Below are 26,638 nucleotides of genomic sequence, written 5' to 3' on the forward strand. Positions count from 1 at the left end.
AGTATAAAAAATGCAGGGGCATACTTAAAAAAGAAATTAGGAGGGCGAGGAGGGGCCATGAAATAACACTGGCGAGCAAAATAAAGGAAAATCCTAAGATGTTTTATAAGTATATTAAGGGCAAGAGGATAACCAGGGAAAGGGTAGGGCCCATTAGGGACCAAAGTGGCAATCTGTGTGTAGAGCCAGATGATGTAGGCGGGGTTTTAAATGAATTTTTTGCATCTGTGTTCACTATGGAGAAAGACGATGCAGACATAGAAATCGGGCAAGGGGGCTGTGACATACTTGAACATATTAGCATCGAGAGGGAGGAGGTGCTAGCGGTTTTAGCAGGCCAAAAAGTGGATAAATCCCCAGGCCCGGACGAGATGTATCCCAGGCTGCTGTGGGAGGCAAAGGAGGAGATTGCAGGGGCTCTGACACAAATTTTCAGAACCTCTCTGGCCACAGGGGATGTACCAGAGGACTGGAGAACAACTAACGTAGTACCATTATTTAAGAAGGGTAGCAGGGATAAACCAGGGAATTACAGGCCAGTGAGCCTAACATCTGTGGTAGGGAAATTATTGGAAAAAATTCTGAGGGACAAAATTAGTCTCCACTTGGAGAGGCAAGGATTAATCGGGGATAGTCAGCATGGCTTTATCAAGGGTAAATCATGTCTGACAAATCTGATTGAATTTTTCGAGGGGGTGACTAGGGGGGTGGATGAGGGAAATGCTGTAGATGTGGTTTACATGGACTTCAGTAAAGCTTTTGACAAAGTCCCGCATAGGAGACTGGTCAAGAAGGTAAGAGCCCATGGGATCCAGGGTGCCTTGGCGCGTTGGATCCTAAACTGGCTGAGTGGCAGGAGGCAGAGGGTGATGGTCGAAGGTTGCTTTTGTGACTGGAAGCCTGTGTCCAGTGGGGTACCTCAGGGATCGGTGCTGGGTCCCTTGTTGTTTGTGACCTACATAAATGATTTGGATGAGAATGTAAAAGGTATGATCAGTAAGTTCGCAGATGACACGAAAATTGGTGGGGTGGTAAATTGTGAGGAGGAAAGCCTCAGGCTACAGGACGATATAAACGGGTTGGTCAGATGGGCGGAAAAGTGGCAAATGGAATTTAACCCTGAAAAGTGCGAGGTGATGCATTTTGGACGGACAAATAAGGCAAGGGAATACACAATGAGTGGTAGGACCCTAGGAAGTACAGAGGGTCAGAGGGACCTTGGTGTACATGTACATAGATCCCTGAAGGCAGCGGAACAGGTAGATAAGGTGGTTAAAAAGGCATATGGGATACTTGCCTTCATTAGCCGAGGCATAGAATATAAGAGCAGGGAGGTTATGATGGAGCTGTACAAAACGCTGGTGAGGCCACAGCTGGAGTACTGTGTGCAGTTCTGGTCGCCTCACTATAGGAATGATGTGATTGCTTTGGAGAGGGTGCAGAGAAGATTCACCAGGATGTTACCTGGGATGGAGCGCCTCAGCTATGAAGAGAGGCTGGACAGGCTGGGGTTGTTTTCCTTGGAGCAAAGAAGGCTGAGGGGGGACCTGATTGAGGTGTACAAAATATTGAGGGGCATAGATAGGGTAGATAAAGAGGAACTTTTCCCCTTAGTAGGGGGGTCAATAACAAGGGGGCATAGATTCAGGGTAAGGGGCAGGAGATTTAGAGGGGATTTGAGGAGGAACTTTTTCACCCAGAGGGTGGTTGGAATGTGGAACTCAATGCCTGAAAGGGTGGTAGAGGCAGGAACCCTCACAACATTCAAGAAGCATTTGGATGAGCACTTGAAATGCCATTGCATACAAGGCTATGGACCAAATGCTGGAAAATGGGATTAGACTGGACAGGGATGGATGGGCGGCGCAGACACGATGGGCCGAAGGGCCTCTTTCTGTGCTGTAAAACTCTATGACTCTATGACTATGAGCAAGGGGAGAGAAAAGCAAATTCAATTCTTAATTTGAAGTATTGATTAATATTAGTTTGGATTGCTTGACAACAGAGGAGATTTAAAAAAAAATGATTATTCAGAAGCCTAGGTGAAGAGGCAAGGCCCAGTGAGCTGGACTGCAGCAAGACTGGAAAAAATAGAACAGAAGACGGGATAAATCTAGAAATGGTTAGACAATTTGGATGATCAGCCATGATCGTATTGAATGGTGGAGCAGGCTCGAGGGGCCGAATGGCCTACTCCTGCTCCTATCTTCTATGTTTCTATGTTAATTCTAATCTTGGGTTTTGAAAGCCTGTAGATTGTAGGACAAACATTATTTCCACAGCTCTCTCCTCCTTCCCTCCCAAAGTCTCCAGACAGTCTATCTCTTTGACGATTCTTTCAGCTATCTCCCCTAATTTCTCCCCTGCTGTTTGGTCACTGCCCACGCTGTACAGTAACTCGGGACATTTTGCACATAAAAGGTCCTATAAGTTACTGCTGTTCTTTTCAGATCCTGGAGAAGAATGTGTTAAAGGAAGATGTAGTGCACTGATTTATTATTTCAACAGTGAGGATGAAGTGGAAAGGAAGATTATGTAGGGCAGCATAACCACTGCTTACCAGAAGCATTAGAGGAAAATCTTTAGATAATCAATGACTATATAAATATTGACAGAATTTTTTGTTTGTTTGTTCCTCGGATGTAGGTGACACTGCCAATTCAGTATTTATTGCCCAAGCCCTAGTTTCCATCAGGACATTAAGAGTCAACCACATAGTGTAGGACTAGAACGACATAGAGGCCAGATCAGGTGGGATGGCAGGTCCCTTTCCTGAAGGACGTTGGTGAACCAGTTGTGTTTTTATGACCATCCGGTAGCTTTCATAGAATCATTGAATGATACAGCCCAGAAGGAGGCCATTTGGTCCATTGTGTCTGTGCCAGCTCTTTGAAAGAGCTCTCCAGTTAGTCCCACTCCTCTGCTCTTTCCCCCGTACCCCTGTAAATGTTTTCCCTTCAAGTATTTATCCAATTCCATTTTGATTGTTAGATTGAATCTGTCTCCACTACCCTTTCAGGCCGTGCATTCCAGATCACAACAACGCGCTGTGTAAAAAAAAAAATGTATCCTTACGTCACATTGGGTTCTTTTGCCAACCAACCATCTCTGTTCTCCAGTTACTGATCCTCCTGCCACTGGAAACAGTTTCTCCTTATTTACACTATCAAAACCATTTATGATTTTAAACACCTCTATCAAATCTCATCTTAACCTTCTCTGCTCTAAGGAGAACAACCCCAGCCTCTCCACATAACTGAAGTCCCTCATCCCTGGTATCATTCTAGTAAATCTCTTGTGCACCCTCTCCAAGGCCTTGACATCCTTTCTAAAGTGTGATGCCCAGAATTGAACACATTACTCCAGCTGAGGCCTAACCAGTGTTTTATAAAGGTTTAGCATAACTTCCTTCCTTTAGTACGCTATTCCTCTATTAATAAAGCCAAGGTTCCCATATACTTTTTTAACAGCCTTCTCAACTTGTCCTGCCATCTTTAAAGATTTGTGTATATACACCTCCAGGTCTCCCTGTTTGTACCATTCAGTTCATATCGCCTCTCCTCATTCTTCCTACCAAAATGTATCACTTCACACTTCTCTACGTTAAATTTCATCTGCCATGTGCCTGCCCATTTTACCAATCTGTCCATGTCCTCCTGAAGTCTGTTATTATCCTCATTGTTTACTACATTTCCGAGTTTCGTATCATCTGCAAAGTTTGAAATTATGCCCTGTATACCCAAGTCCAGGTCATTAATATATATCAAAAAGAGCAGTGGTCCTAATACTTAAGTCATCCTCGGTTCCGAGGGACTGCCTAAGAAGAAGAAGAAGACTGACCCCTGGGGAACACCACTGCATACTTCCCTCCAGTTTGACAAACAACCGTTCACCACCACTCTCTGCTTTCTGTCCCTTAGATAATTTTGTATCCATGCTGCCACTGTCCCTTTAATCCAATGGGCTTTAATTTTGCTAACAAGTTTATTGTGTGGCACTTTGTCAAACCCCTTTTGAAAGTCTATATACACATCAACTGCACTACTCTTATCAACCCTCTCCATTACTTCATCAAAGAACTCAAACAAGTTAGTCAAACATGATTTTCCTTTAACAAATCCCTTCTGGCTGTCATTTATTAGCGCATACATTTCCAAATGCCAATTGATTTTCTCCCGGATAATTGACTCTAAAAGTTTCCCCACCACCGACATTAGGCTGACTGGCCTGTAGTTGCTGGGTTTATCCCTCTCCCCTTTTATAAACGGAGGTGTAACGTTTGCAATCCTCCGGTCCTCTGGCACCACCCCCAATTCCAAAGACGATTGGAAGATTGTGGCCGGAGCCTCTGCAATTGTGACCCTTACTTCCCTCAGTAACCTAGGATGCATCCCATCCGGACCAGGTGACTTTTCTACTTTGAGGACTGCCAACCTTTTAAGTAACTCCTCTTGATCTAATTTTATCCTATCCAATATCGCTACTGCCTCCTCCTTTACTGCTACATTGGCAGCATCCTCTTCTCTAGTGAAGACAGATGCAAAATACTCATTCAGTACCTCAGCCATGCTCTCTGTCTCCACACGAAGATCTCCTATTTGGTCCCTAATCAGCCCCATCCTTCCTTGGACTACCCTTTTACTATTTATGTGTTTATAAAAGACTTTTGGGTTCCTTTACAGTTGTCCTAAGCCTCCTTTTTCTGTCTCATTTTAACATCTATATCTTTAGTCATCCAGGGAGCTTCAGCTTTGGATGCTCTTCCTTTTCCCCTCATAGGAATGTGTCTTCTCTGTACCTGAACCATCTCCTCTTTGAAAGCCTCCCATTGTTCAATTACTGTTTTGCCTACCAATTTTTGATTCCAGTCCATCTGGGCCAGATCCCTTCTCAACTCACTGAAGTTAGCCCTCCTCCAGTTAAGTATTTTTACGCTTGATTGTACTTTGTCCTTTTCCATAACTATTTTAAACGTGATATTATGATCACTTCCCCCAAATGCTCTCCCACTCAAACGTGCTCCACTTGCCCCACTTCATTCCCCAGAACTAGACCCGGCACTGCTTCCTTCCTCGTTGGGCTGGAAACACACTGATCAAGAAAGTTCTCTTGTACACATTTCAGGAATTCCTCCCCCTCTTTGCCCTTCACACTGTTATTATCCCAGTCTATATTACGATCATTGAAGTCCCCCACTATCACTACTCTGTAGTTGTTGCATCATTCTGTAATCTGCCTGCAAATTTGCTCCTCTATCTCCTTCTCACTATTTGGTGGCCTGTAGTTTACACCCAGTAGGGAATAGCTCCTCTATTGTTCCTTAATTCTAACCAAATAGGCGCTGTCTTTGGCCCCTCAATTATATCATCCCTCTCCAGTTTTATAATAGTTTCTTTGATCAATACTGCCACCTAACTCCCTTTATTGCAGATTTGTAAAATTCAGTTTCACAGCTTGTCATGGTGGGATTTTAACTCATAACCCCTTGAGTTGACAGCCTAGTACCACAACCAGTAGGATACCATCTCCTTAAAATGGAGAAGCACGAAAGATTGCAAGGTGCAGGGAAGGAAGGTGGTGCTGGCGGGGTTGATGGAGAGGGAAGGAAGGTTTGAGCTGAGAGAGGGATTATTTAACAGAGGAGCAGCTTTTTCTGTCCAAAAGTGCAAGACAGGTGCTACAAGAGCCTCCCACAATATGCGAGCAGTTCTCAAGTCTCGGTCAAACCTGGGCTTTAAATTGACCTGAGAGGCAAAGATTTGGGATGATTGACTATCGTCAATCAGTCGAGGATGGCTTGTAAAAGGTTTCTAAGTGGAGAGCAATTGCTCTTCCGGAGGGGAAGTACTTTAGAAACAGAATTTTTAAACCTTGATGAACTGTGCTTATTAAATCAATGGCGTAAGTGACCAATAAGTGCACTAGTCTTATTCAATTGGCCCTCTATGTTTAATGGAGCTGAAATGAAATAAATATATTGGCTTTTGGAAGTTTTTTTGGTGACTTTACTGGAAGATTGTAGCTGCAGAAAATTGATACCAGGACAGATGCTGCTGATCATTTGAGATTTCCCCCCCTGCAATAACCTTTAGGGCACTGTCTTCGGAAAGATAAGAAATGCACAAAGTGGTTCCAGTGTAATTAACATCATATTTGGAATTCTACCCACATGAACTCCATTTCTTCTACAAGCTCTACAGTAACTTCTAAAGTATTGGTCATGGGAAAAGGACAGTTCCAATTCTGATTCCGCTCCAGGAGTGCATAAGGTAAAACGAATTAAAGTGCGCCACAGACACAGGAGGAAACAGGAACTGTTGAAAAGATTCACAGAAATGAAATAGGTGCAACTTTGTATCTTCTCCCAGATATATAAGTACTGAATTAATTGCCTGATGTTTACGTGGGTAATTGAAGCAGACCAGCAGATAAGCCTGAACGCACTGGGTAGTCAGATTATGTGCAAAAGCAAAATACTGTGGATGTTGGAATAATGAAATAAGAATTCAGTCAGATTGTGTGCTTGTGTGTGCAGGAGCATCTGAAGGGAGACAAGATCGATCTGGGAGGGATGTACGAGGCTGAATGAAAAGTTCGAAATGATGGCCTAGAATTTCGGGTGTGCAGTGGGGGTGGTCTCGCACCTGTTCAAGTGGTCCCCAGACACCACGTTAAATTCGTGCTGGCACCTCATTCTAATGATTTAGGCGTGCAGTTAGTGATACCCACGCTATTCATTGGCTGCATGCGTGTTTAGGGGTCAGGAAATCAGGCGCCTCATGCCACAATGGCAGCCAGCACCTCTTAAAGGGGAGGTGCACTCTGGCTGCAGACAACAGGGAAACTTTCCGGATTGAAGAAAAATGGTTTGAAGAGGTCCAGACAGGGAACCCAGGTTCTCTGATGCACCTTTGGAGGTTATATTCCTGGATATGGCTGCAATGCCGAAAGAAGTTCAATGACCTCACCAGAGTTGTCAAGGTAAGAATATTGCTCTCTTACTCTCTGCTTACACCTCCAGCCTCACTACTCTCAATACGCTGCTCCCCACTTCACTTCACTCTCCTACAATCACTGCACCACACCTCACTTCACCTTCTTCTCCTCATACTTACACACTCATCACTATTGCAACCCTCACTTCGCCACACCTCGCCTCTTACACACTGCACAGCAACTATAAGAGAGCAGTATTCTTTCCTTGACAACTCTGGTGAGGTCATTGAACTTTTAGCAACATTGCAGCCATGGCACTGACCTTCCTCGGCGATATCTTCCCATTGGTGGCGGAGGTGTTACCTGGAGAGGTTTCTGCCCCATGGGAGGGAGAAGGTGATCTCCTCCCAATCACTGCCTGGGCCAAGGCCTCCAAGGCAGCATCGGTAAACCTTGGTGCCCCCTCAGCACTTGCTGCAGTAATTTCTCTATTCCCGTCTTTCCCTGTCTCATTCAGCCAGAGCGCACCTCCCCTTTAAAAAGGTGCTGGCTGCCTTTAAGTGGCATCACTGACGCCTGATATCCAGCCCCCCAAACAGGCGTGCAGCCATCAAATAGCACAGGTAGCACTGGCTGCATGCCTGACTCCCAATGGTGAGCAGGCAGCATGAATATCATGTACTGCCTGCGACAACACTAACAGCCACATGCAGTGCACTCTTTTCAATCTGGGAGGTTTCCATTTTCTGCACGCCCCCAGCGTAACCCTTTTTGGGCGTGATCGAAATTCTAGGCCAGTGAGTGCTTTGATGAGGAACTATAAGGTTTTCTAGATGGACGAGCTAAGATGAGTTGAAACATCTTCCTTATCTGTATTTATACAACAACAACTTGCATTTATATAGCGCATTTGACGTAGTCAAACATCCCAAGGCGCTTCCCAGGAGCATTATCAAACATAATTTGACACCAAGCCACATAAGGAGCTATTAGGGCAGAAGAGGTAGGTTTTAAGGAGCATCTTAAAGGAGGAAAGAGAGGCGGAGAGGTTTAGGGATAGATTTCCAGAGCTTAGGGCTTTGGCAGCTGAAGGCACGGCCACCAATCATAGAGCGATTAAAATCCAGGATGCTCAAGAGGCCAGAAGTTGAGGAGTGCAGATATCTCGGGGGATTGTAGGGCTGGAAGAGGTTATAGAGATAGGGAGGGGCGAGGCCAGGGAGGGATTTGAAAACAAGGATGAAAATTTTGAAATCGAGGTGTTGCTTAACTGGGAGCCAATGTAGGTCAGCGAGCACAGGAGTGATGGGCGAACAGGACTTGATGCGAGTTAGGATATGGGCAGCAGAGTTTTGGATGACCTCAAGTTTACGTAGGGTGAAATGTGGGAGGCCGGCCAGGAGTGCGTTGGAATAGTCAAGTCTAGAGGTAGCAAAGGCATGGACAAGGGTTTCGGCAGCGGATGAGCTGAGGCAGGGCCGGAATCGAGCGATGTTCCAGAGGCGGAAAAAGGCGGTCTTTGTGATGCCACGGATATGTGGTCGGAAGCTAATTTTAGGCTCGCATATGATACCAGTTTGGTTCAGCCTCAGAGTGTTGCCAGGGAGTCTAGAACTAGGGGGCATAGTCTCAGGATAAGGGCTCAGCCATTTAAGACTGAGTTGAGGAGGAATTTCTTTACTCAGAGGGTTGTGAATCTTTGGAATTCTCTGCCCCGGAGGGCTGTGAATGCTGAGTCTTTGAGTATATTCAAGGCTGAGATAGATAGAGTTTTGGACTCTAGGGGAATCAAGGGATATGGGGATCAGGCAGGAAAGTGGAGTTGAGGTTGAAGATCAGCCATGATCTTATTGAATGGCGGAGCAGGCTCAAAGGGCCGCTTGATCGGCACCCTATCCCTTCACCACCAGCGCACCATGGCTGCAGTGTGTACCATCTACAAGATGCACTGCAGCAACTCGCCAAGGCTTCTTCAACAGCACCTCCCAAACCCGCGACCTCTAGAAGGACAAGGGCAGCAGGCGCATGGGAACACCATCACCTGCAAGTTCCCCTGCAAGTTACACACCATCCTGACTTGGAAATATATCGCCGTTCCTTCATTGTTGCTGGGTCAAAATCCTGGAACTCCCTCCCTAACAGCACTGTGGGAGTACCTTCACCACACGGACTGCAGCGGTTCAAGAAGGCGGCTTACCACCACCTTCTCAAGGGCAATTAGGGAAGGGCAATAAATGCTGGTATTACCAGCGACACCCACACCCCAGGAATGAATAAAAAAAACTATATTTAACCATGTTGAGGGAACCAAATGCCGGGTCCCTGTAAAGCGAGGTGACTGAGCCTAAACTGGGTGGCTCTACCTTTGAATCCATTTAATTTCTATTGCTATTAACCTGAAGGGATGGCAGCTTGTGACTGGGCTGTGTTGCATTGCTATCTCACTAGGTGGTGACTGTGGGAAATGACAAGACATGCAGATTGCCGAGGGAGAGAAAGGGCTTTGAGAAAGACAGCAACTGTGGGGAATAAACAATGGCCTCACTTAGCGGAAGTGGCGGCACATCAGAATTCCTGAAGGAGATTTGGAGGGAGCACTTTTCCGTGCTGCACTTCAAATGCTGGTCATTTCCTTCCCCAATTCGCATTTACTTTTATTTCAATTGTCTTTTTCGAATGTGCGTCATCGCTGTTTCTGTCCTCCATTGAGGCTCATGTGTTGCAGAATATAGAAAGGAAAAAAAAAGACACGTCTTTCCTGTCCTCAGGACGCCCCAAAGCGCTTTACAGCCAATCAAGTACTTTCTGAAGTGCAGTCACTGTTGTAATGTAGGAAACGCGGCAGCCAATGTGCGCACAGCAAGCTCCCACAAACAGCAATGTGATAATGACCGGATGACCAACAATGTTGGTTGAGACATAAATATTGGCCATGACATTGGAAATAACTCCCGTTCTACTTCAAAACAGTGCCCTGGGATCTTTTACGTCCACCTGAGAGAGCAGACGGGGGCCTCGGTTTAACGTCTTATCCAAAAGACAGCACCTCCGACAGTGCAGCATTCCCTTAGCACTGCGCTGGAGATTGTCATTGTTCTGAGGGCTACATTGTTAGATCTGTGATTCTTAAAGTAGGATGTTTCCCAATAACTACACGGAGGCTGTAACTTAACAATCAACAGGTGTTTACTGGAGTAGGGTAGTCTCAAGACAGGGGGTACAGAGGCATGCTCAAGGCTTATATACAGGTGTGGTCACTGCCGGTACTACAGTATACAGGAGCTGTAAAAGTAGTTCTCTCTTAAAGGTACATACACTACAATTCCTCCCCTTTTAGATTAGCAGTACCCGTAATATGCAAATAACAATGAACACTTTAACATGCACATTAAACAGAAATAGCCCATTTATAGATTCAGTCTTTGGGGCGGCTTCCTGATCCTTTCTGGATAGCGCCTTTCCTGCGGTTCTTGTTCTTGGTGCAGAGGCGATTCTGGCCCCCTTTCATCGGTTTCCACTGCTACTGTTCCTGAGGTAGATGCTACCGGTATGTCGGGTTCATCCCCAGGTACGCGAGACATGGGGTTGACTCGTTCCTGTGACGCTAAGATCTGGTCGACGTGGCGTCTCACAATGTTCTCCCCGACATCCACTGTGTACATTAATGGCCCCTGCCGTGTGCATATCGTTCCGGGTTGCCATTTCTCTGTTCGGTAGTCACGGGCCAAGACTGGTTGTCCTACATTGAAGCTCCTTGTCGGCTTCTCATTGATGTGCTGGAATTGTTTATCCTCAACATTTCTTCGCACATTTGGTCTGAGCAAATCCAGACGAGATCTCAACCTTCGGTTAAAGAACATCATGGCCGGGGTCTGGTTGGTGATTGTATGTGTCGCCTTTCTGTAGGCTAACAGGAAATTGTCCACCTTATGCTGCAGTGGAATGTCGTCATCGCACATGGCCCTTACTGCTTTTTTTAAAGGTTTGTACAAACCTCTCAGCCAATCCATTGGTGGCTGGATGATACGGAGCGGAGGTGTAATGCCTTACCCCATTCCTTTTCATAAATCTTCGAAACTCTTCGGACACAAACTGTGGTCCGTTATCAGAGCAAATCTGCTCTGGCAAGCCGTTCCTGGCAAAGATGGTCCGTAGGACTGCAATCGTTTTCTCCGTGGTGGTGGAGGACATTTTGATCACCTCAGGCCATTTCGAGTGCGCATCCACAGCTATTAAAAACATTGAGTCCATGAATGGACCAGCAAAATCAATATGCACCCGTTGCCATGGAGAGGAGGGCCACTCCCATGGGTGTAGAGGGGCATTACTTGAGTGGAATTACCACTCGGGATCCACACATCACTGTCCCCTGGCAAACTGACAGCTGTTCCCTTCTGGATGAGAATGCTGGCAACAGTGAGTCACCATGTGTTGGTCATCCGCTCACTGTCAAATCATATACCCGAGACAGTGTCGGATCATTGCGGGTCTCCTTCTCTATATCCGCGTTAGTTACTGGCAATCGTTCAATTATTGACGAATAAAATATCTCGATAGGGTCCACTGCTGGTGCTTCCTCCGCAGTAGGCAGTGGCAGGCATGATAGCCCATCAGCGTTTCCATGCTGTTTCGTGCCTTTATATTCTATTTCATATTGGTTCGCCCCTAGAAAAAGGGACCATCTTTGTAACCGTTGTGCAGTCATCACCGGAACGCCCTTCTTTGGATTAAAGATGGAGACAAGTGGTTGGTGGTCAGTCAGCAAGGTGAACTTCTGCCCATGCAGATAGTGGTTGAATTTTTTTACTCCCCATACTAGGCTGAGGGCCTCCCTGTCGATCTGGGCGTAGTTGCGCTCGGCTGAGGTTAGTGACCGAGACGCAAAGGCTACTGGCCTCTCCAACCCGTCTGGGAATTTGTGCGACAACACCGCTCCAATACCATAGGGTGATGCATCACATGCCAACCGGATTGGTAGTGCTGGGTTGAAATGGGCCAACACCTCTTTTGATGTGATCAAATCTTTGCACTTCTGGAAAGCTCGTTTACGTTCGTCCTTCCACTTCCATAGTACCCCCGTTTGCAGTAGGGTATTCAGTGGGTGTACTACTGTAGACAAATTTGGTAAGAACTTATGGTAGTAGTTCACCAACCCGAGGAACGACCTCAGTTGTGACACATTTTCTGGTGCTGGAGCCTTGACTACTGCCTCAATCTTTTCAGGGGACTTATGTGACCCCTCTTCATCAATAATGTGGCCACAATACGAGATCTGCTTCTGGAAAAACTCGCACTTGTGGCGATTAGCTCATAGCCCATATTCCTTTAATCTAGTGAGCACCTTCTCCAGGTTGGCGAGGTGATCACTGTCATTTTCACCCGTGACCAGGATGTCGTCCAAATAACACTGGGTCCCTGGAATCCCTTGCAGGACTTGATCCATTGCCCTTTGCCAAATAGCCGGAGCCGATGCTACCCCGAACACCAGTCGGTTGTATTGATAGAGACCTTTATGAGTGTTGATCGTGAGGTATTGTTTCGAGGCTTCTTCTACCTCCATTTGCAAGTACGCCTGGGCCAGATCAATTTTGGTGAAGCATTTACCTCCAGATAGCGAGGCAAAAATATCCTCAATCCGTGGAAGCGGATATTGTACCGTGTGAAGGATTGGGTTCACTGTCACCTTAAAATCCCCATAGATGCGGACCTTCTTTGGTTCCCCAGGCGTATTACTCAACGACTTCTTCATTACAGGGACGATGGTTGTAGCCCACTCGCTCCAGTCTACTTTGGACAGTGCTCCTGAACGTTCCAACCCTTCCAGCTCTGCTTCGACGGCTGGTCGGATCGCTGGGCTTCAAAGTGAAGGAACCCAGAAACGGCTTCTATCAGAAAAGGATCTTACGCTGGACAAGGCCTTAAAAAAAACTTTGGACTTGCATTTTCCTCTATTTTAATCGTTGCTGTTATGCCTTTTAGTGATCCGAGTCCCTCCTGGAACACTTCTTGTGCGTCAGTTAGCATTTTTGACAGTCGTCCAGGTGTGACGTCGTCATCCTTTTTGGCCTCAACCTTCAGTGCCTGTATGGAATGCCAATCTAATTGTATCTTCCGGATCCATTCACGTCCTAGTAGTGGTGGTCCTCCATCTGGCAATACATATAGGTCCATTTTAGGTATTTCCTGGCCTTTGTATATCACTTTCCCCCTTATTTTTCCTTTGGGGTAGACTTTTTGCCCCGTGTACGTCTTCAAGACAATCTCTGTAGCTTCCAAGGGTATATGTGAAAATAGCCGCTTGTAGTCCCTTTGGTTTATGACTGTTAGGGCTGATCCAGTGTCCAATTCCATTTTCACTTGGACTCCGTCTATCTTGAGTGTGACCCAGATAGTCTGGTGATCCTCCATTTTGGTTACCTTATGTCGTTTCAGACAACCCAGCTCCTTGCTTCCAGAGTCTGTATCACTTCCCTGTTCGTCTGAACTACTGTCCATCACCTTATGTACCTTTTTGTACTTCTCCTGTGGAGATTTCTTGCTGTTGGTTTTCTTCCCTGACCTGCAGACTTTTGCTATGTGTCCTGTTTTTCCACACTGTCTGCACACTTCGTCCTTGAACCAACAATCCTTCTGGTCATGTGTTGTTCTGCCGCAGCGATAACACTTCCCTGCTCCATATGACATTTCATTGGTGCCGTATTCTTGCGGTCTCCGTTGTATCTCTGCAGCGCCCCGTGCGGCTGCTTTGTGTGATACTGCCATGCTGAAAGCCTTGTCCAGCGTAAGATCCTTTTCTGATAGAAGCCGTTTCTGGGTTCCTTCACTTTGAAGCCCACACACAAACTTGTCCCTTAACGTATCTGATAGTCCCACTCCAAGCTGGCAGTGTTTCGATAGCTTACGCAGTTCCGTTAAGTACTCAGCATTACTTTCGCCTTTATGCTGGTTCCTTTTGTGGAACTTAAATCTTTCTGCTATCAGCAGCGGTGTGGGGCTTAAGTGGTCCTGTAGGATTTCTACTATGCTTTCAAAATTCTTATCCACGGGCTTCTCTGGGGTTATCAGGTTTCGCAGTATGCCATAAGTTTTTGCACCCATGGAATTTAACAAAACCAGTGCTTTCCTAGCATCTGGCACCTCATTCGCCCTGCAGTACACCTCAATGCGTTCCACATATGTCGCCCAATCTTTGACTTCATTGTCGAACGCCGTGATACTGCCACTCTTCGCCATCCCTGGGTGTGATTTAACTGTCTAAAATGGCGTCTCCCGTGCTCTCCCTTCTTCTCCGCTGGCACAAAATGGCGTCTCCCGCGCTTTCCTTCCTTCCCGCGCTCGCCCTTCTTCTCCGCTGCGGCTTCTAAAAATGGCGTCTCCCGCGCTCTCCCTTCTTCTCCGCGGCTCAATGGCGTCTCCCGCGCTCTCCCTTCTTCTCCCCGCGGACGCGGTTCAGCCCTTGAGCCCTGGCTGTGCTCTGCGCGTTCTGCTGTGCGCCTTTCCCGTTGCCGTCGCTCGGTCCTGAACCTGGCTGCTGCTTTACTCTCTCTCTCTCTCTCTCTGTTTGTTTGTTTTTCCTCGACGCCGCTCGGTTTTCAACCCCCGGCCGCGCCCTGTGCGCTTCACCCTCTCTCTTACCCCGTCGACGCTGCTCGGCTTTTCTACGCCGTTGGTCGGCTCCAGCCGCCGCTGTCCGGGAAGGGTGTGCGCTGCACCTGTTGCCAGTCTGTTGCTGGATCGTCGTGGCTGGGGAACCAAGCCCGGCTCTCAACAGCCTCTCCTGCGATGTTTACTTTCTGCCGGATGACTGGGCGGTTGCTCGTGGTCGACGCCCGTGCTTCTGGCCTCGACTTTCTTCCACCGTCCTCCCGGAGTGAATCCTTGAAGGGAAATGCAGAGTTGCAGGCAGATTCGAATCGACCTCGTCGCCACTGTTAGATCTGTGATTCTTAAAGTAGGATGTTTCCCAATAACTACACGGAGGCTGTAACTTAACAATCAACAGGTGTTTACTGGAGTAGGGTAGTCTCAAGACTGACAGTACAGAGGCATGCTCAAGGCTTATATACAGGTGTGGTCACTGCCGGTACTACAGTATACAGGAGCTGTAAAAGTAGTTCTCTCTTAAAGGTACATACATTTAGGTCTTTTTTTTTTTGCCTTAAATGTAGATGAGATAAAATCTAGCTGTAAGTCACTTTTGTTCACCAGGAGCTGCAAATATTCTGTTTAAAATGGTGCAATGTATCGCATATTGGAGGACCCTGAGCATGAATTATTCCTGACTGTCAGTCCTGACTGCAATTTCGGTTGTAAACTAAATCTCATTAACCAGCAAAATATGAAATGGCGATTGCGGGGGAGGAGGTTATTTCTCCTCATTCACTGAATCAGCAGGAATAGGCTGGCAACTGGAGAGGGGAATTCCCTTTCTGTCAAACACTGCAGTGAATCCAAATTAGCTCAGCTGTAAAGAGACCCAACTCTGCAGCCACTGTCTCCGAGCACCTTTTTGTTTAGTCGTTATCACTTGAATTGTTAATTACAGAGGTTAAACTGTCGTTAAATAAAATAGGATGATCGGGTACTCGCTGGTAGCGCGTAACATCGCCCAGTGTTGTAGTCGGAACCTCTCAAGGGATTTGATGCACCAGCCTCAGACTGACAACAGCTGCTGTCGGGCAAGATGCAAACAGGCGGCAGAGAGAAGATTAATGTTTGTGCAAACGAGCTTCCTTAACAGCAAGTGAAGGCAACGGTTCATATTTTTTCTGGTTCAAACTAACGTGGCTCTCTCAAAGATTAAAATCGACCTTCCTTTTTCACAGCGCAGATCTGAATTTAGCGCTTAAGTTTGTCGAACATATAACAGGGCTGAAACGGTTAAAAAGAAAATTGCAAACCCTAGCGTTCTGAATTAGAAACATAAAATTCTGGAAATGCGCAGCAGGTCCGTTAACACCTGAAAGGAGAACAGACAGGCCAATGCTCCAGTAGAGACCCTCCGCCAGCCACTGGCCATTTTATTTAAAACGTGGATGGGCTGTAAATCATCTGATGCACGATTTCTGCCTTCCTATTAATCAATCACGGCCATTTCCTGTTGGTGGATTCTGCTGGGTCCATTTCCTGCCCCTTCTGTAGTTCTCAAATGACCTGTAAATGTGAACAACATCTGCTGATAGGAGGGGGGAGTGAGTTAACCCTTCAAAGATTGCACCAGGATTGCTGCACCAATATAAGAATGCAGTAAGGTTCACCGTATCGTTCAGGGGAACATAGGAACAGGAGGAGGCCATTCAACCCCTCGAGCCTGCTCCGTCATTCAATGAGATCATGGCTGATCTGTCATCTAAGTCCATATCCCCACCTTTGCCCCATATCCCTTCATACATTTGGTTAACAAAAATTTATCAATCTCCGATTTAAAATTAACAATTGACCCAGCACCAATTGCCGTTTGCGGAAGAGAGTTCCAAACTTCTACCACCCTTTGTGTTTCCTAACTTCACTCCTGAAAGGCCTGGCTCTAATTTTTAGACTATGTCCCCTAGTTCTTGACTCCCCAGCCAGCAGAAATTGTTTCTCCCTAATCGTTTCCCTTAATGTCTTGAAAACTTCGATCGAATCAATTCCAGGGAATACAACCCTACTTTGTGTAATCTCTCTTCGTAATTTAACCCTTGGAGTCCAGGAACCATTCTGGTAAATCGACGCTGCACTCCCTCCAAGGCCAATCCTTCCTAAGGTGTGGTGCCCAGAACTGAACACAGTACTCCAACAGTGGTCGAACCAGGGCTTTGCACAGCTGTAGCATAACTTCTACCCCCTTGTATTCTAGTTCTCTAGCACAAAAGCCCAGCTTTAACAATACTTTATCAATTTTTGAATTCTACTATATTATTTAAATGGAGAAAGACTACAGAATGCTGCGGTACAGAGGGATCTGGGGGTCCTCGTACATGAAACAAAAAGTTAGCATACAGGTACAACAAGTAATTAGGAAGACAAATGGAATATTGACCTTTATTGCAAGGGGGATGGAGTATAAAAGTAGGGAAGTCTTGCTACAACTGTACAGGGCGTTGGTGAGACCACACCTGGAGTACTGCGTACAGTTTTGGTCTCCTTATTTAAGGAAGGATATACAGTACTTGCATTGGAGGTAGTTCAGAGAACATTAACTAGGTTGATTCCGGAGATGAAAGGGTTGTCTTATGAGGAAAGGTTGAGCAGGTTGGGCCTATATTCATTGGAGTTTAGAAGAATGAGAGGGGATCTTATTGAAACATATAAGATTCTGAGGTGGCTTGACAGTCTCCACTTGGAGAGGCAAGGATTAATCAGGGATAGTCAACATGGCTTTGTCAAGGGAAGATCATGTCTGACTAATTTGATTGAATTTTTTGAGGGGGTGACTAGGTGTGTGGATGAGGGTAACGCAGTGGATGTGGTATACATGGATTTCAGTAAGGCCTTCGATAAAGTCCCGCACAGGAGACTGGTCAAGAAGGTAAGAGCCCATGGAATCCAGGGTGCCTTGGCACATTGGATACAAAACTGGCTTAGTGGCAGAAGGCAGAGGGTGATGGTCGGAGGTTGTTTTTGTGACTGGAAGCCTGTGGCCAGTGGGGTACCACAGGGATCGGTGCTGGGTCCCTTGCTGTTTGTGGTCTACATTAATGACTTGGATATGAATGTAAAAGGTATGATCAGTAAGTTTGCGGATGATACAAAAATCGGTAGGGTGGTAAATAGCGAGGAGGGTAGCCTCAGTCTGCAGGACGATATAGATGGGTTGGTCAGATGGGCGGAACAGTGGCAAATGGAATTTAACCCGGAAAAGTGCGAGGTGATGCACTTTGGGGGGACTAACAAGGCAAGGGAATACACAATGAACGGTAAGACCCTAGGCAAGACGGAGGGTCAGAGGGATCTGGGGGTGCAAGTACACAGATCCCTGAAGGCGGCGGAACAGGTGGATAAGGTGGTAAAAAAGGCATATGGGATACTTGCCTTCATTAGCCGAGGCATTGAATATAAGAGCAAGGAGGTTATGATGGAGCTGTATAAAACACTGGTTAGGCCACAGCTGGAATACTGTGTGCAGTTCTGGTCGCCACACTACAGGAAGGATGTGATCGCGTTGGAGAGGGTGCAGAGGAGGTTCACCAGGATGTTACCAGGGCTGGAGCGCTTCAGCTATGAAGAGAGACTGGGCAGATTGGGTTTGTTTTCCTTGGAGCAGAGGAGGCTGAGGGGGGACATGATTGAGGTGTACAAAATTATGAGGGGCATAGATAGGATGGATGCTGAGGAGCTTTTTCCCTTAGTAGAGGGGTCAATAACTAGGGGGCATAGATTCAAGGTAAAGGGCGGGAGGTTTAGAGGGGATTTGAGAAAGAACTTTTTCACCCAGAGGGTGGTTGGAGTCTGGAACTCACTGCCTGAAAGGGTTGTGGAGGCAGGAACCCTCACAACATTTAAGAAGCATTTGGATGAGCACTTGAAATGCCACAGTATACAAGGCTACGGACCAAATGCTGGAATATGGGATTAGATTAGACAGGGCTTGATGGCCGGCGCGGACACGATGGGCCGAAGGGCCTCTATCCGTGCTGTATAACTCTATGACTCTATGACAGGGTAGATGCAGGGAGAATGTTTCCCCTCGTGGGGGAATCTAGGACTAGGGGGCATAATTTCAGAATAAGGGGTTGCCCATTTAAGACGGAGATGAGGAATTTCTTCTCTCAAAGGGTCGTGAATCTGTGGAATTCTTTACCCCAGAGAGCTGTGGAGGCTGAGTTATTGAATATATTCAAGGCGGAGATAGACAGATATTTGAGCTACAGGGAGTCAAAGGTTATGGGGACAAGGCAGGAAAGTGGAGCTGAAGCCAAGACCAGATCAGCCATGATCTTATTGAATGGCGGAGCAGGCTCGAGGGGCCGAATGGGCAACTCCTGCTCCTATTTCTTATGATCTTATAGCCATTGTGAGAAAATATGTAACAGTTTTATTTCTCTCTTTTTGGAAAACCTGGGCTCTGTGATGAGATCCAGCTGGTAGTGATCTACCACATTATGGATGAGGAAATTCCCAGAGATTTCCATTATTGTTTCCTTCCCTTAGTCTATTTACTGTTGGCAAATTGCCATCGTGCCGATCATTGCAAGTGCATAAAAAATTGTGGCCACGGACTCTGGTGGCTTGTCATTGGACCAAATATAAATGGCATTAAGAGCCAGTGTTGGGTAAACCATATGAGGTTCAGATCTTCTCCCTGCATACCCTCGATTGTTCGGGTGTTTCTCATTGAAGCAGGTACGATTCTGAGAGGGATTGACAGGGTAGATGCTGAGAGGCTGTCTCCCCTGGCTGGAGTGTCTAGAACTAGGAGGCATAGTCTCAGGATCAGTGGTCGGCCATTTAAGACTGAGATGAGGAGGAATTTCTTCACTCAGAGGGTTGTGAATCTTTGGAATTCTCTGCCCCAAAGGGCTATGGATGCTCAGTCGTTGAGTATATTCAAGACAGAGATCAATAGATTTTTGGGCTCGAGGGGAATCAAGGGATATGGGGTTAGTGCAGGAAGGTGGAGTTGATGTTGAAGATCAGCCATGATCTTATTGAATGGTGGAGCAGGCTCGAGGGGCTGGATGGTCTACTCCTGCCCCTATTCCTTATGTTCTTATGAGGGTGAGTGCACCACCTCGTATGCCACTGAGCCACTCGGACTGAGGCAGCCCCAGGTTTGATCCGTGGTCTAAAGTGGGTTAGCTGACCTCAGACAGGATGGCAGTTGGGGTGCTACAACTAGCCTCAGCATCATTGGCCTAGGAATGAGAAATTCGGTCAGGCTTCTTGTTCCTGATCATGATCCAGAGATTCTTCCTGGAAAATCCATCCGCATGGAAATTGGCTGAGGTCAAGATTGGGCTCAGCTACAGAGCTCCCATGTTCAAATGCTCTGCCGTCACTTAGAGTTTAGGCTCACTGATGGAAACGAGAGAGGCACCAAGAGTGACTGGCAGTTGTGTAACTGTGCCTCAGGACGAGTCTGTCATTTCAGGAGAGGCGGGAAAGGATAGAAAAGAATGTTGCACCTGAACTGCTGGACAATTTGTGAAATCTGTTCTTTCTCTTCACCAACCACCCTCCACCCCCTCCCAAAAAAAGCCACCAGCAGTTGTATAAGGCATCTCTTCTCTTAGTTTTATAAGGCATCCGACAACACTCAAGAAGCTCGACGCCATCCAGGACAAAGCAGCCTGCTTGATTGGCACCCCATCCAGCACCTTAAACATTCACTCCCTCCACCACCAGCGCACCGTGGCTGCAGTGTGTACCATCTACTGCAGCAACTCGCCAAGGCTTCTTCGGCAGCACCTCCCAAACCCGCGACCGCTACCACCTAGAAGGACAAGGGCAGCAGGCGCATGGGAACACCACCACCACCAAGTTCTCCATCAAGTCACACACCATCCTGACTTAGAAGTACATTGCCATTCCTTCATCGTTACTGGGTCAAAATCCTGGAACTCCCTCCCTAACAGTGTTGTGGGAGTACCTCCACCACACGGACTGCAGCAGTTCAAGGCGACGGCTCACCACCACCTTCTCAAGGGCAACTAGGGATGGGCAATAAATGCAGGCCTTGCCAGCGATGCCCACATCCCATGAACGAATAAAATAAAAACATACTTTTCAGCTGGTGTTCAATAAAACTAATGTCCCTCAAGTGTGCCATTGATTAAAGATATTGGAGGGTTAGCAGATTTTAATGATGACAAGTTACACTAATAACATGGGAGTTGTATCTAAAGCCAGAAGATGGCCTGTTTGGCATGTTTTACTTGGCATTAGTTCAGTTACCAAACCTCACATCTCAGTAGAGCTTGAACATTGCTTTAACAGCATCTTGGCTCCTCTCGAAGTGCCCAATGCTGTTTGTTTGTCTAACACTAAACAGACAACAAATGGAGCAGAAATCTGCTTTCTTTGGACCTCCGCCAAGAGGCGAGGGAGTTTGCCCAATTATTTTCAGTGAGAATTAATTGGTATTCTTTACTCTGGATTCTCTACGGTGCCAAATTCCAATTGATGTGTCATTTTTTGCAGGGGAATGAATCGGCATTGAACCGGGACATTCTGACAGGGTGCGACTTAAATCACGAGGGATCAATATGGCAGAGGCAGTGGGCGGAAGTAATCCGCTGTGTTCATCATCCAGCCCGGAGTTGTTTCTAGAATTAGCCTGATATAAGCAGTCATCCTTATCTCTGTGAAGTTACTCGTCTATACTTAATGGCAGCGTTATGAAAATATATTTTGCACAGTCTGCAGAGCCTGTGTAGTCAGGGGACCTCATGAAATTTATCAGTGAATGTTATTGTCTTTTATGCTGGTTTTAGCAGACATTGATGCATTTCAGTATAAAACACAAAATTTATTGATAGATTTCATGGGGTCCCCTGATTTTAAGGTACTTATTGTTCGGCTGTGATTCAAAAGGATTGGCAGCAAACAAAATGGTCCATTCACTCGGTTGAATCATTCATTCCCTTTCATTAAGCATATGCTGCATTATTTGAACTACACTAACCTGACCATCAAATGTCATTTCAGGAATGAATTCACTTCTGGCGCAAACTGTGCTATTGCAGATTGCTAGTTCTGAAATATTCAGAAGACAGTATCCTAACTAGGTCATCTACAGTTTGTTCAGTGAGGAAGATGAGCCTGCTTATAGTGAGCTCCGATATGCTGAAATTCTGTTTTTTTAAATTCATTTTTTATGGGATGTGGGCGTCGCTGGCAAGGCCAGCATTTATTGCCCATCCCTAATTGCCCTTGAGAAGGTGGTGGTGAGCTGTCTTCTTGAACCGTTGCAGTCCGTGTGGTGAAGGTACTCCCACAGTGCTGTTAGGGAGGGAGTTCCAGGATTTTGACCCAGCGATGATGAAGGATCGGCGATATACCTCTAAGTCAGGACGGTGTGTGACTTGGAGGGGAACTTGGAGGTGGTGGTGTTCCCATGCGCCTGCTGCCCTTATCCTTCTAGGTGTTAGAGGTTGCGTGTTTGGGAGGTGCTGCCGAAGGAGCCTTGGCGAGTTGCTGCAGTACATCTTGTAGATGGTACACACTGCAGCCACGGTACGCCGGTGGTGGAGGGAGTGAATGTTTAAGGTGGTGGATGGGCTGCTTTGTCCTGGATGGTGTCGAGCTTCTTGAGTGTTGTTGGAGCTGCACTCATCCAAGCAAGTGGAGAGTATTCCATCACACTCCTGACTTGTGCCTTGTAGATGGTGGAAAGGCTTTGGGGAGTCAGGAGGTGAGACACTCACCGCAGAATACCTAGCCTCTGACCTGCTCTTGTTGCCACAGTATTTATGTGGCTGATCCAGTTAAGTTTCTGGCCAATGGTGACACCCAGGATGTTGACGGTGGGGGATTTGGCGATGGTAATGCCGTTGAATGTCAAGGGGTGGTGGTTAGACTCTTGCTTGTTGGAGATTGTCATTGCCTGGCGCGAATGTTACCTGCCACTTATCAGCCCAAGCCTGAACGTTGTCCAGGTCTTGTTGCATGCGGGCATGGACTGCTTCATTATTTAAATGGGAACATATTCACTTACCATATATCGGAAAGGAATGAGATTACTTTCACAATGAAATGGCTGTCCATTTGTAATCTGAACACAAGCTGGCCATTTTTTTAAGCACAGAGGAGCTTCAGAATTGACTGAAAGTAGCACTTCTAGTGATAAAGCGCCTACATTTTGAATGAAGTTCGACTCATTCTGTTGTCGACACTATTAGAAGCATTCATTCCAGTTAAGATGCAGGAAACAGATTCATAATCATAATCACATTCCACTTTACAAAGTATACATTCATTTTCAGGTTCCCAGCATTGTTTAGGTGAAAAGACTATTTGCCCTGAATGTTACATGTGAATAGTGAATGGGTCGCCATGTTAAGGCATAGTACAGGAAACTTTCGTTTAACCAGAGGTTAAATGTCCGGAAAGCTCTATCCACCGGCAAAATTCAGGAGTTGGTTCAGATAAGTTTTTTTACTTTTCGTTGCTTTTTCACTCCAGTCTGGCTCTGCAAGCGTCTAGCTGAAGCTGTTGCTTAGCTACAGAGACGCTTACAAGTTACGCCGACTGTTTTGAAGCTGTTGCTAAGCAACAGGGTTTGTTGCTAGATACGAAGCTATGTTTTAACATTAGCGCTGGTTTCTACGGCAGTTTTGATGGTACGGCAACAGCTCGGTCCCGTCAGTGCCGGATACCAGAAAGTTTCCTGTACATTGTTTTTTTGTCTCGCTAAATAACCATCTGCATGAACTTGTGATCTGATCCACGTCAGTATGCTGGATTTTTTTAAGGGGTTGCGAGAAATTGGGCTCACGTGACACATCGCAAGTCCATTTCACTCGCAGAATTCAAAGACAAGCTAAGCGGCCCCGATTTTAACCCCAGGTGGATTTCCCCGCTCAGGCCTGAGTTAAAATTACAGTCGGGTCTCAATGATGTCATCGGGCCACAACATGCATATGTAAAGAAGGACCCTGTCGGTTCCGGGCGCGTGGCCTTGCTGCCGGCTCGGGAGCGCCGGTTAAAATTGCAGATGTTGCGATCATGGCGGCTATCGGACAGGTAAGAGCCAGAGCGATTTTAACTGCCCACCCGCCAGGTTTTTGCTGAGCGAGTAGGGTTAAAATCGCCCCCGGAAGGAATAGAATTTTAAGAAAAGTGCAGGATATAAAGGTCTTTTGATACTTTATAATTTAAAACCTCTCTCATGATGTGCTGCAGATTCTCTGCCCTTTCAAAACTGTTCACTGTTACTGCAAACAGTAGTGCCTTAGAATGGCGCTGTGCCGTTAGGTGTTCTGCACTGATGCAGAATGCACTCATTTAGCTATGAAAGGGAAACACCTTGATGCATGTCAAGAATTGTAACATACAGAGAGGATCATTGTTATGTCTCCTGCGCACATTCCAAATCTCAGGCCACGATCACAAATTCAGGAAACGCAGAGGGGGGAAGAGCTGGCAGCAGCACTGCCAAAGCAACCACCACTGGCTGTTTCCCTTTTCATTTTAAAGCGTTGTTTGAGCTGGGGTTGAGTTACTGTGCGCTCCAGATTGATTAACTTAATCCTTAATCGCAGGGTGAAGATCCATCGGAGTCAATGGAAAAAAAAAATCGGGTGGTGTGTAAAATTGGCCACTGGTTCGCTATTGCCCATTTTGCACTAGCGCCCAGGATCAATTTAACCCCCCCACCACCTCCTTCCATGAGTTCCAATCCCACCATGGCACTTTGAGAACTTGTGACTATCACCTAACTGGTGTCTCCCCGAATTGTTCAGATCGGTGCACCTTTCCACTGACTTCCAGAAAGAGTAGCTCTTCATCCCACCCCTGTCTTAAAAAGTTATCCCAATATGGTCTCTCGTTAAAGCTACATTCACCAATCCGTTTCCCTCTGAAATCGCAACAGAGGGAGAGTGGGGGGGTGGCGCAACGGTCTGCCAAACCGTTTCTCATTTTGTTTCAAGCTTGCGATGTTGTAACCTCATTGAAACAAATCACTCTCCTTTCTTTGTGTGACAGCGCTGTGCTGAAAGGGTTGCAAAGGTTCTTCTGATGGTTTACTATCCCGCGGGTAGCCAGTCACTTTTGCATGAAGTTGGCCATGTGTTTTTTTTTTAAATGCATGCTGAACTCTTTCTATAGAGTTGCCTTGGAGAGCTACCTAAGATCATGTTAGTTCCAGCATCAAGAGGGCACTTTCATAAAGAAAGATTCACATGACTAATGATAAAGATGTAGCCTAAGGGAGGAGATTGCAATAAAATAACACTGAATAGGCAATCATCGAGTAGGCCTTTCTATTACAGAGGAAATCAAGAGCAATGTGGAATAGTGAGAAGCTAGTGTGCCATTATTTCCTAAATATAATCTATGCCTTAATGTAACTGTCAACTTAAATTCTTTCTGGATTAAATTGTCAATATACTCTGATCTCTCTCCATCTGTGGTAATATGGAGTAATGTGCAGTCAAGGGTACGGTAGCATAGTGGTTATGTGACTGGACTAATGATCGTGGGGGGGGGACATGAGTTCAAATCCCACCACGGTAGCTGGGGAATTTAAAATTCAATTAATTAAATAAATCTGGAATAAAAAGCTGGAGTAGAAATGGTGATCCTTGAAACTACTGTATTATCATAAAAACCCATCTGATTCACTAGTGTCCTTTAGCGAAGGAAATCTGCTGTCTTTACCTGGTCTGGCCTATATGTGCCTCCAGATCCACAGCAATTGTGGTTGCCTCTTAACTGCCCCTCTGAAACGGCCCAGCAAGCCACTCCGACGTATTGCTCACCACCACCTTCTCAAGGGCAATTAGGGATGGGCAATAAATGCTGGCCTTGCCGGCGATGTCCACATCCTATGAATGAATAAAAATAAGAGTCTGCATCTACATGATAATGATGGATGGAACTGGCCTCCCACGCGAATTCTTTTTTTTCCCCTTCAGTCTCAACACCAGTGGTGCACAGGTATTAACGGGTCTTAAGAAAGTGGGCTGGTGGTGGGTGGGGGCTTTGGGTGGTCACCATCCTGGTTTCCACTTGCTGGTTTCATGCATGTTGCAGAGCCTGGGGCCGAGTGTCGCACTGACCATGCAGCTATTGTTGCTATTTTTTCAGGGCGGCGAGCATTGTTATTACCATGGAAAGATCAGAGGAAACTCCAACTCATTTGTGGCCGTGTCAACGTGCCATGGACTGAAGTAAGTACAGCTGCCTAGGAAACCCCTCGTTGCACAAAGACCCGATATTTGCGGGGGAGCATGAATGCGGGGATGGTTGGGGGGGGGAACAACCCAGGAAATGAGGAGGCCCTGCCGAATTTAACAGCAGGACCTCAGTAGCATTTCTTTACTCCGTTTCCCGCCCGGCAGCTGGCCAAATTGAGAGGTAGAAGGTTGCGGCAATGGGGAAAGATCGAGGGGGGGCGTCGGATCAGCAATCGGGAGGGAGGGGGTACCGGGAGAGATCGCGGGACAGAAGGCTTGGGATTGTAGGTTTAGGGTGTGGGGGGGGGTGGGGGAGGCACGGCCGATCGCGGCAGAAGATTTGATTGAGGGGCCGGGGGGAGGGAAGCACTCCTGCTCCTCCTGGCTCACAAGCAGTGCCATAAAAAGTATTTACCTGCTTGATCCGGCTGCTCGCCTCTCCATTTTGCTGGTGGGTTTTCCTGGGCCCTGGGAAACCCGGCCGGCCAGCTAGCGTTAAATCTGAATCAGGCCCCCACCTTCACCGTGTGATCCTGATTTAAATATTAGAACGAGGTGCCCGCCTCTCGAGAGTGGGACACGGACACACCACACAACCCATAAAGATGGCAGCAGGGGCAAACGTGGTGGGTTGGGGTTGCTTTACGCGTTTAAAATTCCCCCCCTTGGGTCTGCCACGATGCTGCTCAACAAAGGTTTTAGTCAGTTTGTATTTTTGAAGGATTGCATCTGAAAAATTATAAATGAATTGTTTATTTGTAAAACTGTCTGCCAAAACATTCTGAAGTGTGCCGATGTACTCCAGAAACAACCGGCTTTTAATATTAACTTTATTTTTGCAACTAGGGGCCCCACTGTGACCGTCTTGTGGTGCATTCGGT

At 46.6% G+C, this 26,638-nt stretch overlaps 1 protein-coding gene across 3 annotated transcripts in view; it reads left to right on the forward strand.

The window, feature by feature from the left end:
• The window catches only part of adam11 (ADAM metallopeptidase domain 11), a 209,242-nt gene that overhangs the window by 70,419 nt on the left and 112,185 nt on the right, over nucleotides 1–26,638 (forward strand). For all 3 annotated transcript variants that reach the window (XM_085966258.1, XM_085966257.1, XM_085966259.1), the window contains exon 5: nucleotides 25,669–25,751. In XM_085966258.1, the coding sequence (XP_085822384.1) occupies nucleotides 25,669–25,751 (83 nt within the window). The remainder of the gene's footprint in view (nucleotides 1–25,668; nucleotides 25,752–26,638) is intronic.

This window comes from Somniosus microcephalus, chromosome 24 (genome assembly GCF_052327205.1).
Source record: "Somniosus microcephalus isolate GS21.2 chromosome 24, FLI_Smic_1.0, whole genome shotgun sequence".
NCBI classification, from domain to species: Eukaryota; Metazoa; Chordata; class Chondrichthyes; order Squaliformes; family Somniosidae; genus Somniosus; species Somniosus microcephalus.